Source organism: Camponotus floridanus, unplaced genomic scaffold (assembly GCF_003227725.1).
Source record: "Camponotus floridanus strain SB8 unplaced genomic scaffold, Cflo_v7.5 scaffold20, whole genome shotgun sequence".
Taxonomy (NCBI): domain Eukaryota; kingdom Metazoa; phylum Arthropoda; class Insecta; order Hymenoptera; family Formicidae; genus Camponotus; species Camponotus floridanus.
Window position 1 is genome coordinate 2,142,769 of NW_020229326.1, and position 13,235 is coordinate 2,156,003.

Below are 13,235 nucleotides of genomic sequence, written 5' to 3' on the forward strand. Positions count from 1 at the left end.
ATAATTTTGTGTTCATATATTTATATATATATTTTTTTGTTTTATTTTTTATCTGTCGCCTTAATTAGAACGCTCGGAGAGCATTGCACGCGAATCGCGAATTTAATTGCAACGATACGATTTAATAATTCATATAGACACTCTTACGACATTTTTTTTTCGTAGTCCAGAAATCGCGAACACGCACGCGATTAAGACCAACGAGAATGCAGTTTCGTTCCTCTTTGTATTCATTTAGTCAAAATATTTCACCCGTACACGTGTCTAGCGTGTCACGAAGCAAATTGCGCGCATTTGCGAGCACTTGCGCGAAAAAACAGGAAATTTCGTCCGACTTTATTAGCGCAACGGAATGCGCCTGTGAAAAGACGTACTCAGAATTTATTAGCTGCATTGAAAGGGGAAGACACGCGCTTTTATCCTAGACGAATGATCCTTCCTTTTTCCACGACTGCCAATTTGTTCGGCACTTTTGCCACTCGAGTCTTCTTCATCTTCTTTCCCTTTGCACCGTCTTACAAGTCTCTTTATTCTTGAATGGTAAATTCACGACTCTGTAGAAATCTTCGATAATTTCGATTCAGCCTTTGCAAGATAAATTAAGCGATAAAATGTTGCGATATGTTTATGCATTTTGAAAAGAGCTAACAAGTTTTTACAAAATCCCTGGCGCCACGCAACAAACGACGGTGAAACTTATCGCCATTAAATTATTTTCGCCGATTTTGACAGTCTCGAGATTGATGTCCTCACGGCAGAAGGAGCATGAACGGTTCATTAAGTGCGTAACAGAGGAAATCCAGATAGAGAAAGAGAGAGAGAGAGAAACAGGCGAGTTGAATCAGCCGGTCGCTGGTTCGCTGCGGCTTTTGAATTTGGTTTCACGCCCAACAGATCATGTCCGAATTGTATTACGGCGAAATTTCTCGCAAAGTTACTGGCCGTAATTGCTATTCTCTCGTCGGCCCCGCATACGTTACGTATCTCGCATTAATCCCGCGTTTCGCCCGCGTGGTTTTTGCGCACGAGCGAATTTGCATTCGTCGCTGATGTTTTATTCGTCCTTTCGCAAATGCTTTGTTCTGCGTGTCCACATTTTTCTGCCGAATGGAGAAAATCAACATTTTTATCGTACCTTTCTATCCCTTTACTACGACAAATACATTGTAATTCCTCAACAGAATGAAACCAGCAATTGTAACAATTACGATCGCAATAAAGATTTTTCTCGATATTAATTTTCGATCGCGATATATCGTCAAATTAATATTGCTCGAAATACCCATAGAAAGTGTTCAAAATCATATATAATTCTCACTACGGTGACTTTTGTCAAAAGAAATATTAATAACAATCATTTAATTCAGTTGCGAGAAATAAAATGTTTTAAAAATAAATCATGACGAAAAAGAGAGATTTGAAAATAAAATTGATTGTCTGGAATGTGTGTTTTGGTTTGCGCGACTTTTTGTATGTTACATATAACGCGCATTTAATAATTTGACGAATTGCGATAATTATAAATCGCAATTTATGCAAAATAGAAAATCGCTTTATCTAATAATAAATGTCTTTGAAATGAAACGCCTCGCTTCTTTGTCACATCCTTGAAGATTTGAAAAAAAATATATCACTTGGAATAATGGTGAAAATGACGTTGATCCCGTCAATAATTTGCAGTTTATCTACCGCATGTAATTCGCATAAAAATCAAATACGACGCAATGGACGATGCGGGCGTACCTTTGTCGTAAGACAGAAAGATGTTTATCGCTCGTCAAAGGATAGTAGAAAAATAATTCACTAAATATGGAAATATGGAAAATGGAAGATAAAGAGAATTGCACAGTGAGGATGAACATAAATAGAAAAACAAGAAACACACGCAATGCTCGCTGTTGTATTCCGCAAACGAGATAGCTTTGTAAAAATGCGCAAAACAGTGAAACGACATTTCCAATTATTACGGAAATTGATTACTTTTATAAGCGCGGTAACACTTGAACGGTAATTGACCTTAAAAGATGACGAGTATAAAATCTCTCGCGTTTAATTGTTGCTTATATATCTTTTTAATTTTTTATCTTTCGCTTATAAATTTCTCTTTTACTCTCTTTTACTCATATTTACGACAGCGGGGAACAGTATTAAAGAATGCGCGGGATATGATTTATGCGTAGAGGTCTTAGCATGAAACGATCGACGATGAAGAACGAGGGTCGAGGGCACGCCTTTTCGTGAGGGGTTATTTTGAAGAGGTCCACGACGGGAAAATGGATTCTTTTTGCGCAACCGTGGCCGTTGTTCTCTTTCGAGGGAACTGCCGATATTTGCCTAATTTCACGCTTAACATGCAAAGAAGTTGCTCTTATCCTTTTCGAACAACGAGCTATCTTCTTTTTTTCTCAAAAGAGACGCGATCTCTTCTGCAGCATCTCACAGATGCACTCGAATTATCGTTTTTTTTTCATTCGAGAGTATTCGATATTTGACTTGATCGATGGAAGATTGCTGCGAAAAATTCATATCGTTGAAAACGTATCTAGCCGCATAACTGATCTCTTCAAAGACTTTTACTTCTAATCTGATTTCTCTTCTCATTTTTACCTTATTAAATTATCCAATCTATGCTCGTGTCTTGAAATCTCTATAAAATCTCTTAAATAATACACATTAATTAAAATTAAAAATTCAAATTAACTCGGGGATCGCGTGAAAGCGTAAATCGAGGTCTCGCTACTTTCTCGATATATAATCTCGGCGCATATCTATGCATGGTGTCGAGTTGACTCTCCTCCGTGCCGCTTTTCGCCCACATGTAGATCAGGAGGATTATAAAAATACGCGCGCGTCACACTTTTCCAGAATTTCTCCGCCTCGCCGCCGCGCCGTCCTTTTCTCACCGTCGAGTAATTGTCCGATCGGCCGTGTAGCCTCCTCCTCGGTCTTGCTGGCAAGTAGCACAATTAGTTAGCGCACCGTGAACGTTTAGGCGTTGCGTCGAGCAGAGAGAAAGAGAAAGAGAGAGAGAGACAGAGACAGAGACAGCACGATCATCCTGCCGTCTAACGAGAGCCAACGATTTGAGATAACGCGATCATCGTCGGCAAGCAACGTCGTTTACCTGCCACGTGCCGCACGTATTCCACGTGTTCCTGTCATAACTGTCAGCGAACCATTCGCGAAATGTACACGGCCCAAAAGGGCCGTTTGATAGAGCTTCTAAATTAGATGAAATAGAATAACATTTTCATGCGTTATCGTGTGTTTCTCTTTTGAAAAATTTTATTTCACAAACGTCTATCTTTACAATTTTGCGAAGAAAATACACGCGAAAAATAAATTCCTATGTGTTTGATAGATTATTATTGATATCTATAAAAATAACACATTCTCCTCGTTCGTTTTATATTATATGAGATATAAATATGAAATTATCCAAAATAATTTACGATATATTTTACAATATATTTTAATATATTTTGCGACATTATATATATGTAGGGTGTTTATGGTATCTTGCATCTAAATTTATTTTTTATGGAACTGTTCAAAGTTTCGTGCGTACAATGACGGTAAACCAGAAATTTCCATCAACAGTTAGTTAATAGAATAATAGAGACCACAGATACTATTCGCATTAAACTTGGCTAAATTAATTGGCGACAGTCTATAATGCTACAATAGCAGCAGTGTTTGTATGCAGAAGGTGGACATTTTGAACAATTAACGTGATTAAGAGAATATTTACATAATAAAAATTATAAACGCCTGATATTTTTTGTTTGTTACAATATTAATAAAATTGCCTACATCCAACTGTTAATGAGTCTCTGTTTACCATCATTAGATACACAATTTTCCCAAACAAAAAGAAATCCAAAAGTGATAAGTTAAATCAGGAGAGAGAACCATGTTGCAGGATATAGCGTTATAGACACAAATTAATATATTAATATATTAATAAATTTTTTATATTTCGATAAATAAATTTAAACATAATAAATATAATTTGAATTGATTTATATGAATTAGTATATGAATTTTTTGCTCAGAATGAACACTTTACAATTTATTTTAAAAACTTATCGGTTTTCTTGCAAAACACTTTGTACATAATATATATATATATAGATAATAAAATATCGTGGAATTTATAAAGAAAGAAATTATAAGACAAGCCCCAAGCAAAAGCGAATTTGCGCGCATCAATTGCTATCGCTCGTTTGACGACGGAATTAATAGAATTGGTTCTTGTCTCTTTCATTTAGCGCATTTTTCCGGCTTCTTACTTTGTTGTTACATGTAATATCGCTCGCGTATATCGGCATCGAGTGCTCACATTGTGAAAAGCCCTACATGTACCACCCAACGATCGATTTTTCCATTTTCTCGAGCGTTGACATCGTTTTCTTCATCGTTGTATAAACTAATAATAAAATAAAAAGGACGAAGAACCTACGGTAAGAGTATACGAGAGATACACGGGATATATAGAGAGAGAGAGAAAGAGAGAGAGAACACACACATTGACGCGAACCAAGTTTAAGTCCCTCGGATTCGAATTCGATATGAAAAATCCCGTCCATTCAAATAAGGTGACAACGTGTGCGGGGACGTCGATCGTATATTCGTAGCAAACACACACGCAACAAGCTCCATCGACCAAGTAGATTTTCAATATCCCGTCCTGCTCGCGAATCGCCTTATCATATGACTTATTGAATACGTTTCGCGAGCGAGCGAAGCTTTTGACGGATTTATCGCGTTTACCTTGTGTAAACCAAGAGGAGAGGGACGAAACGCGATTCTCTATCTGCAGCTTTTATCTACAAATTTTCTATAGAGCGTCTCTTTTTTTTTTTAATAATTGCGGAATAAAATTGCGAGGCATATCGAAAAGTCCGGCCAAGTTTTCCGCGAGGAAAAAATAGATTCCAATTTACAAGGGAAAAAAAAATACACCTCGAATCTTGCTCCAATTTGAAGAAGCGTCCCGTATAGCGTAAATGTATATACAACCGCAGGGAGAGAGATGTATACACATACATGTATATACAGTCGCGAGCAGTGCCGTCTGCTGGGTCGGACTCGTACTATCCTCGGTGCAGTCACCACCTGGCCTAAAACCATCGCGCATCACCCTCCGAATTTGCCCGTTTTCCATCGCGGAACTCTCGCATCTTCTCCAGCTGTCACCGGCCTAAGCGGCTCGACGCGTAAGTACAGAGGTAACATCGATAGGCTCGCGTGTTGACGAGTAGGCGCGAACAGTCGGCGCGAGGGATCGCCTCTTCCCGTGTCTTCGCGACGTCGTTCCGTCGACTGGAACATCCCGGGTGACCTCGAGGAATTCGGGTCGCAGGTGCGTGAAGGCGCGTGAAGGCGCATTGACAGGTCGGCGAGCTTTTTTTCCGGCGACAGAACAGGCCAAAGTGAAGGTCGATAACATCGCGCGCCCGCGCAATTCCCGCCGTCTTCCTCGGCGTAATAAGGGTGGATGAGGAAAGGGTGCGTCGGGAAAAATCGAAGTGTTTCGCCCAGCGAGAGCGATCGGTGAGCGCGTCGCATGTAAATTCTGCTGACGGGGACAATCTAAGGTCGATCCTTGTCGCATCCGCAGGGCTCGCGGGCTGGGCTGAATTTTCTCGATATCGATCGGCGGATGCACCGGGCGACGAACACGCTCATCCGGCATTCGTCCAGGACCTATCCTACTTGGCGTTCTTCCGAATAAGGGTTTCTCCTGGGCGCCAGCGTGGCTGCCTGGTGCGTTGTCGGTTTATGCGCGAACCTATTATAATAGTTATTTCTCTCTATCCGCTTCCGCGACGCGTTCGATCAACGCGACATTCTTCTCGAGAGATTGTCACGATGTGCTGAATGTGCGGAGAGTGTGATTGCGGTTGACGCTGCCGTCCTCTTCGATTCCCTGCCATTCTTGGATGGCAAAGTGGACGGTCAAATATCGTATCGAAAATAGAGATTGAGAAAAAGAGAAAGAGTAAGAAAAATGTCGAGAAAAATCGTAGAAAATCAAGAGGGAATAAGATTCGCAAAATCTATTCTTTTCATTTGCACTTTTTGTGGCTTCTTTTCATTTTCTCGTTTCTTTCTCTCAATACAATAATACGTTTATTCTATTTCGAATAAAGAAAGTATAACGAGAGAAAGAGAGCACGTAAAGTAAAATTAAATATATTCCCGGTTAATCGCCGTTGGAGACAATCCGCCGATTCGTCAGCGTTTAGCGTCACGTAATTTGGTTATTTCCTCTCTTCGACGTGTCGCGCACGTTTGAATTTCGACGTATTGAATACGCGACCGGTCGCGGTACATACGGTACGGTTGATCGTCGCGTGTGCGTAGAACGGGAACGCGTTTGACGAGGTGTGCGCGTTTTCGACGGTCATCGGGCGTTCATTGTCTTTCGGTGCAAAAGCGAAAGGGAGGAAATCGCTGTTTCGGTGGACGAGCGCGGCGAGATACAATCCGCGAGAGCGAATTTCGCGCTATCGATCGCACGGGACGCATTCGTTAATAACGCCATTCAATCGCGGCTATTGACGCAAAGGTCGTGTGACGCGCGAGAAATGCATCTTTTTCTTTCTTTTTTTTTTTTTTCTCTATCACCTTCATTTCTTTTTTCATCTAATAATTAGATATTTCATTGCAAAACTACTCTCTTTTTTTTTTATAACCGTTCACGCGGGACTCTATCGCATGATATATCGATATATCGATCGATGAAACGATACAGAAATGTAACGAAACTTTGTAGTCGTGCGAAACGTACGTTTAATATATATTCCACATTCTGCGTTATATATCTAAGAAAAGAAGGATATTGTTTTTATAAAGTAATATATTTCTGGAATTCGAGACGGACAGGGGAAGGGAGGAAAAACTTGCACGATCGTTTCGAGGAAATGAAATTTTCCTAGAGACAATGCGTAGTTGGAATATTGGCGTTTGCAATCTCGCTTCCTCGTCAATCAACGCGTTCCATACGTTTCTCGCAGTGCATTACTTCGCATTCCGCGGACATCACGTAACCGGAAACGTGGGTCATTCCGTCGTTTCCTCCTCAATCATCCGCTAACCGTACTCGTATTCTTTGTTACGTGTTATAGGAAACTATGAGAGAGAGAGAGAGAGAGAGATGGAGCGATTGTTTCTTCGCAATTTAATGACCATGCAATTTTATCGGCCGCTCTGCGGATGAAATAATAATGGCGTGTAATTAAAACGGCAAGTATCGTCGAGTTGGCGTTTTATCCGCGCACAATTAACAGAAAAACACGCGATGAAAGAACCGTCGAAACGAGAAAGAGGCGTAAAGGAGGCGATCTCTATTTTTGTACTAGGCAAGAAAGGAGACGAAGCTGACTAGAAATAGAACAACGTTAACTCGCGCCACCCACGCGGATTCTTCATAAGGAGGAATCCCCTTTCTCTAGCTTTCTCTCTGCTAGAGTTTATTTGATTCTTCTCTCTTTGAATCTGAAATAGCATAGGACAACTATTGCCCAAAATTTTCTCGAGATTGAGCTTCATTTTTGGCTCAAGTAAAATTTATAACGCGTATATTATACTAGGAATATGCAAGTTTCTAGATGGCTCGATTTACCGTTCTCGAGAGAAAATGGTCGAAGTAAGTATTTTTCATCAGAGTGAAAATTAAATAAAATTTTCACAAGGGCGAAAATTAGACGGTAACTCGATTCATCTGGAAACTTGCATATTCGTAATCTACGCGTCGTAAACGTATTTTGAGCCAAAAATAAAATTCAATCCAGAGCTGGGAAAATTTCGAGCAACAAGCCTACGGGCGCTTGTCCGCGTTCTTACGCGATATTAGCACGGTAACGCTCGACGTCGGTGCTGGATTGTAAATCCAGCGCGCTGCGTTCATGGAAGCAGCTACCGCGAGAGAGGAGGAGGGAAACGGGATCGCTCTTACCTCGTGGTGGAGTTAAATTAAAATTTAATGAACCGTGGAACCCCGGAGCCCTTTCATGTCACAGAGACCTCGCGTCAAGGAGGACGCGCAAGGATATGCGCGTGCCTTTAATTACGTTAGCTCGGAGCTTCGTCGCGTTTCTACGCGATGTCAAGTTTCAAGCTTCGCAGGAAAGGGTGTAGCGAACCACGTGTCAGTGACCTGTGAGAGATATATCCTAGACGATCCTCCCGCAAGGTTTAATATTCATTCAAAGAGAGAGAGAGAGAGAGAGGAGAGAGAGACGTGTATTGATTAAATCTCACCTTATAATTTCGGTTTTCAGAAGGAACAGACCGATACCAAGCAGAGGACATCGACTTACAATACCTTCCCGGACGATTTGTACTTGGATGATCAGGACGCCTTGGAAGGCTCTGGTCGAGGTGTCAGTGATAATCGCGACGATCTCGAGGCTTCGGGCAGTGGCCTTGGCCCTGATGACGAGGACGGAGACGACGATCGCGGTACAATGCTCGTTATCTCTGTATAAATAAATAGCAATTGTGAAAGATATCAAAGCAATAATTCTTTGATGGGAAAAAAATAAATAAAATATCGGTTACAATTTTTATTTATCGCTAAATGCTTGTCAAGCTAGTTCTTTCTTTTAACAGTAATTGTTTATTTCAAAATGCGCGTGTTTGTTTTAAAGATTTTTAACGAATCTTTTACATTAATTGGTAAAAAAATGCCGATTGAGAAATACATCAATAAACTGTCATGTAGTGGTTACAAAGGCGATAGCAGCGGTAGATTTTTCTAAAAATTGAAAAATACGCAACGTGTGTATTTTCACCGCTATGCGGATCGTTTTTCGATCACAGTGATTGGAAATTCATCTTTGGCCTTCGTAAATGTGCCAGTTGAAAAAAAAAACAATTTCGAATTTTTCGGATTTCGCCGTGCAAATTGATACACAAATTTATCCGAGATGTAAATGTTAATGTATCCGTTGTAACTTTACGTTGCAGAGTTTAATGGTAATAATGGACTAGAGATCCCGAGCAAGCCGACCGAAGCGAGACCTCCGTACTTTATTGATGAGACAAACGCCAAAACTAAACAACAGGTAATATCTTAAAGTTGATCGCAAATACAAATCTTTACAAAGCATTTTCGTGTCATTCTCTTCTTTAGTAAATTTGCAAAAATAAAATTTGACGTTTGATGCGAATATATATTATTCATGCATTTTACGCAAAGAAATGTACAAACATTCACGTACACATAATCGGATATAATCTGCTACAAATGCAAATCGCTAGATTGCGTGTAATTTTTTTTCTCCTTGCGAGAAGGAATGTAGATAATAATATAAAACTATAATTGCATTTTATTTTATAAATTACCGTGCACTAGTATATCATATCTTTTACGATGTTTTACGATATTACACTTTGCGTTTCCTGGACGAGCGTGCAATCTAATTTGCCCGATTAGAGTGCCGACGCGACGACACCTCCCGTTCTCGGAAACGGATTACTACATTTTTGTTCGATGACACAAGCGCGCACGCGCTTCCTCTCCCGTACACAGTCGCGAATTAAACAGATTAAAGTGATTGAAGAGATCCGTATCCAATTTCCAGACGACTATCGACGCGGTAAACCGACCCGCCAACGAGGTCGACGTAATCGAACCCTCGGGCACGGAAGACGATCACGCCGACAATACCGACGAGATCCACGAAGTCTATATAATGAATCCGAAACACGAGGACCGTGCCAGCTCGTTCTTCGCGCAGCCAGGTGTATTGGCCGGTAAGTGTGACAAGAATTTGTTTCCATCAAATTCAACGCGACACTCGATGAGTATCTCGTCATCGAGAGACGCGACGTGGCCGAACGGTTTCTCCAGTCACGACTACCGCTCGATTCTCGATTCGATTGGAGATTACACGCGTCGAACAAAGATTATTCTTCGCGAGCATAAAAAGAAAAGGAAGAAGAAGAAGACATTGTATGATGATATCTCGATCATGTTTGCAGCTGTGATTGGCGGCGCGGTAGTGGGCCTGCTCTGCGCGATATTGGTGGTCATGTTTATCGTGTACCGGATGCGTAAGAAGGACGAGGGCTCGTACGCCCTGGACGAGCCGAGGAGATCACCCGCGGCGCAAGCCTTCCCCAAGCCTGGCGCGCCCCACCACAATCGGGAGTTTTACGCTTGAGGCGACGGCGGCGCGATGACGACGACCTCGCCGATTCCTCTCGCGATCTCACGATGCCAAGCCGAGTAAGGACCACCGACGATCGACAACGCCCGCATTCAGAATCCCGCTGGTCGATGGTGAAAAAAAAAAAAAACGATTACTTCGGCGAACCGCATGGCGCGCGCGCCCATAGACTCTCCCGCAACACGCCGGGGCTTTATCGAGGAACGTCGCTCGCGGAACGTCGGCCGATTCTCGCGGATTCTCCCTCGGCACTTATATTCGCGATATTCGCTTGCTCTTAGCTGTAGCTCACCCGTTACAACATATCCCTACATCTACCTACCTACCCTGTGTACCCGTATATCCTTTGCGTTCCCCTTCCTTTCGGAAGGTAATTTTTCACGATTCTCCTCCGGAGAGCTTCCCTTTTGACATTTAGGCTCGCGACGACGACGACGACGACGACGTTTGCGCGTACGCTTCTCGGTCGCCCGAACTTCTCTCGATTCTCGGAGACTGTATTTTCTTACGCGCTGTATCTCTCGTCGTACTTTCGAAGGAAAAGGGCGCACGCGAGTAAGAGAGTTTGAGGCAAGACGAATTCGCGGCTCTCTCGGCCGACGGACCATTCACCGAACGCCGAATTTTTTCAGCTTTCAACGCTCCGATTCGCCCTTTGTAGCGCTCTGTACAGAGACTCTTCTTTTCGTTGTATCTTCATTTTAACCGCATTCGCTATCCGCCGAAGATCCTTTTCGGAGTGTAATCATCCCGATTGGCGATTGGAAGCGACGAATAGCGAATGACGAGATTGTGGCTCTCGTATCCCGTATATCCCGTCGAGACATCGTCGGCGAGGTTGCACCAATTCCAAGATGCATTTACAAACGTATTTAGAAATGTATGTATAAATATATACGTGTATGTGTATATGTATGTATGTATATATATGCATGTATGTATATATATGTATATATATATAATATTTACGTATATGTATACGTATATACATACATGTACAGAACTGAGAGCGTGAAAATTCGTGGGCGATAAACGCCGTTGCTATGTCGTTAATCATTCTGTCTCTCGGTGGAAGGAGGGAAGGGAAGAAGGATCGTTGCGGCACCGTGATTTCTCTCCGACAGCAAGAGCGGCGAGGAGTTAAGCTGCAACCTCGTCCGCGTCGCTGCTATTGCTTGTTCCTTCTTTCATTTTTGGATTTCAAATTTACGATATCTACTTTTTTTTATACCGAGCGTTTAATACCGAGTTCGACGAAAATTTATATCTCTTAGCGCGCGTTCGCGTCTCAATAGAGGCGTAAACGACGGCGGGACTCGTCGACCGATCGATCAATTACGGAGAGAATAAAAAGGGCGCCTATTATTAAGAATACGCGTTACGCATTAATCATAGCGCGACCGAACCGACCAATGTCTAAGTTCCGAGGTAAACGAAAAGTGTTTAGTCGTGATGCACACATACACATACACACGTTTCTAAGAATTATATAAGTTGCGCAAATTTGCTTAGCGATAGGGAATTTACGTCCGATCAGTCGGTCGGTCGCCGATACTGTACATATCTTTACAGAATAACGATTATTTCTGAAACTTGTATAAGATTTTATACGTATTTTCGCCGCATAACTTCTTCTCTCAATGTCGTTTCGTTGTATCCTGTAGAATGTCGAAACGTAAGGAGATCGATGTATTTTAAGATAATCAATTCTACACCTTTCCATTTTCTTCTATTTATTTTAATATTCGTTTATAGCGAGGACTTTTGGCATGATTCTGGCGTAAGATAAATTCGCGTAATTGAACGCGTGTATAAATTTACTCACAATTTGAATTTGTTTCCAATAAAACTCGTTGATGTAAATCCCGTATTCGAGAATTACATGTATAAATACTAAAACCCCCTCACGGTAGGTTGCGATGTTTCACCACGATAATTCGCGTATTCGCCAAACTTTTAGTCGAATTTTATTAACATTCTATTGTATATGAATCGCCATGCATTTAGCAATAAAATGAATTCTCAGTTATCGTGTCATATTTTTAAAATATGCGTGCTTGCATGCATGTGATTGTTTTCAACTTCCTGCCGAGATGAATACGTAAATCTTAAAATGTAGAATTTTTAAAATATAGAGTCTTTTTAAGATGGAAAATTTTTCATCTTTTTTCCACACACATAAATACATTAAATATTTTCAAATATTGGATAAGCAGAAACATCTCTCAGAGTCCAAATAATTATATTGACAATGGGAACTATACCCTCCTTCCACCCATATGATAAAGCATGCATTTTTATTATTAAGGCAGTTCCAATGCTGATAAATCTTCGATACGTCCGTCTTGTTCGTCTCGTCGTCAAAACTATTCAAACGACGAGAAATTTACATTGCCATAAGATGGATGCTACGATCGAGAAGCACAATCACGCACGATACGTGGTTCCTTCTGCCCCGAGAGCGATATGATAGTGCGCACGCCTTAGTACGATTAAAAATGATGCCATAATGTCATGTTAGAAAGCGAAAGGGAACATGCGAAGAGCGATACAAATTTGTATCTAAATTTTACTTTTTCAGCCGTATTCATCACGCGATCCATCTGCATTGCGAAGTTTATTAATGTTCCCCCTCTCCCTCCTTCTCTCTCTCTCTCTCTATTTTTTGCGATAATTCCTTTTTTTGTCCTTTTTCCATCGTTTCTCTCTCTTTCTCTCTTTTAATTTCTACAATATCCTATATCAATATTCTTGAATCTCTTCTTGCAACAGTACGAGCGTCGTCTTTTCGCAGAATCCAACTCCGCTATGGAAGATTGGATGCGTTGGAAGTAATTAAAAGTATATCATGCCGATACTGCCATATACTACGTAAGGAACAGCGATTTGGTACGAAACTCTCACGGACTCGCCTTATTATCACACATTGCATTTTCACCTCACACAGCACATTACTCTTATCCTGCATGGTAATCGTTTCCTCCATCTTCCTGCAAATTTTGCTCTTTTTGTTTCTATTCAGCTGATTCGCGCTTCTTACGTACGAATATGCTG

General features: G+C 41.3%; 1 protein-coding gene across 1 annotated transcript in view; it reads left to right on the forward strand.

Annotated features, from left to right (window-relative positions):
* LOC105249946 (syndecan) overlaps window positions 1-12,210 on the forward strand; it is a 66,789-nt gene extending 54,579 nt beyond the window's left edge. Inside the window, exons 2-5 of the mRNA XM_011255762.3 lie at window positions 8,289-8,469; window positions 8,977-9,074; window positions 9,594-9,765; window positions 9,994-12,210. Coding sequence (XP_011254064.1) covers window positions 8,289-8,469; window positions 8,977-9,074; window positions 9,594-9,765; window positions 9,994-10,175 — 633 coding nt within the window. The 3' untranslated portion in view covers window positions 10,176-12,210. The remainder of the gene's footprint in view (window positions 1-8,288; window positions 8,470-8,976; window positions 9,075-9,593; window positions 9,766-9,993) is intronic.
* The last annotated feature ends 1,025 nt before the right edge of the window (window positions 12,211-13,235 follow it).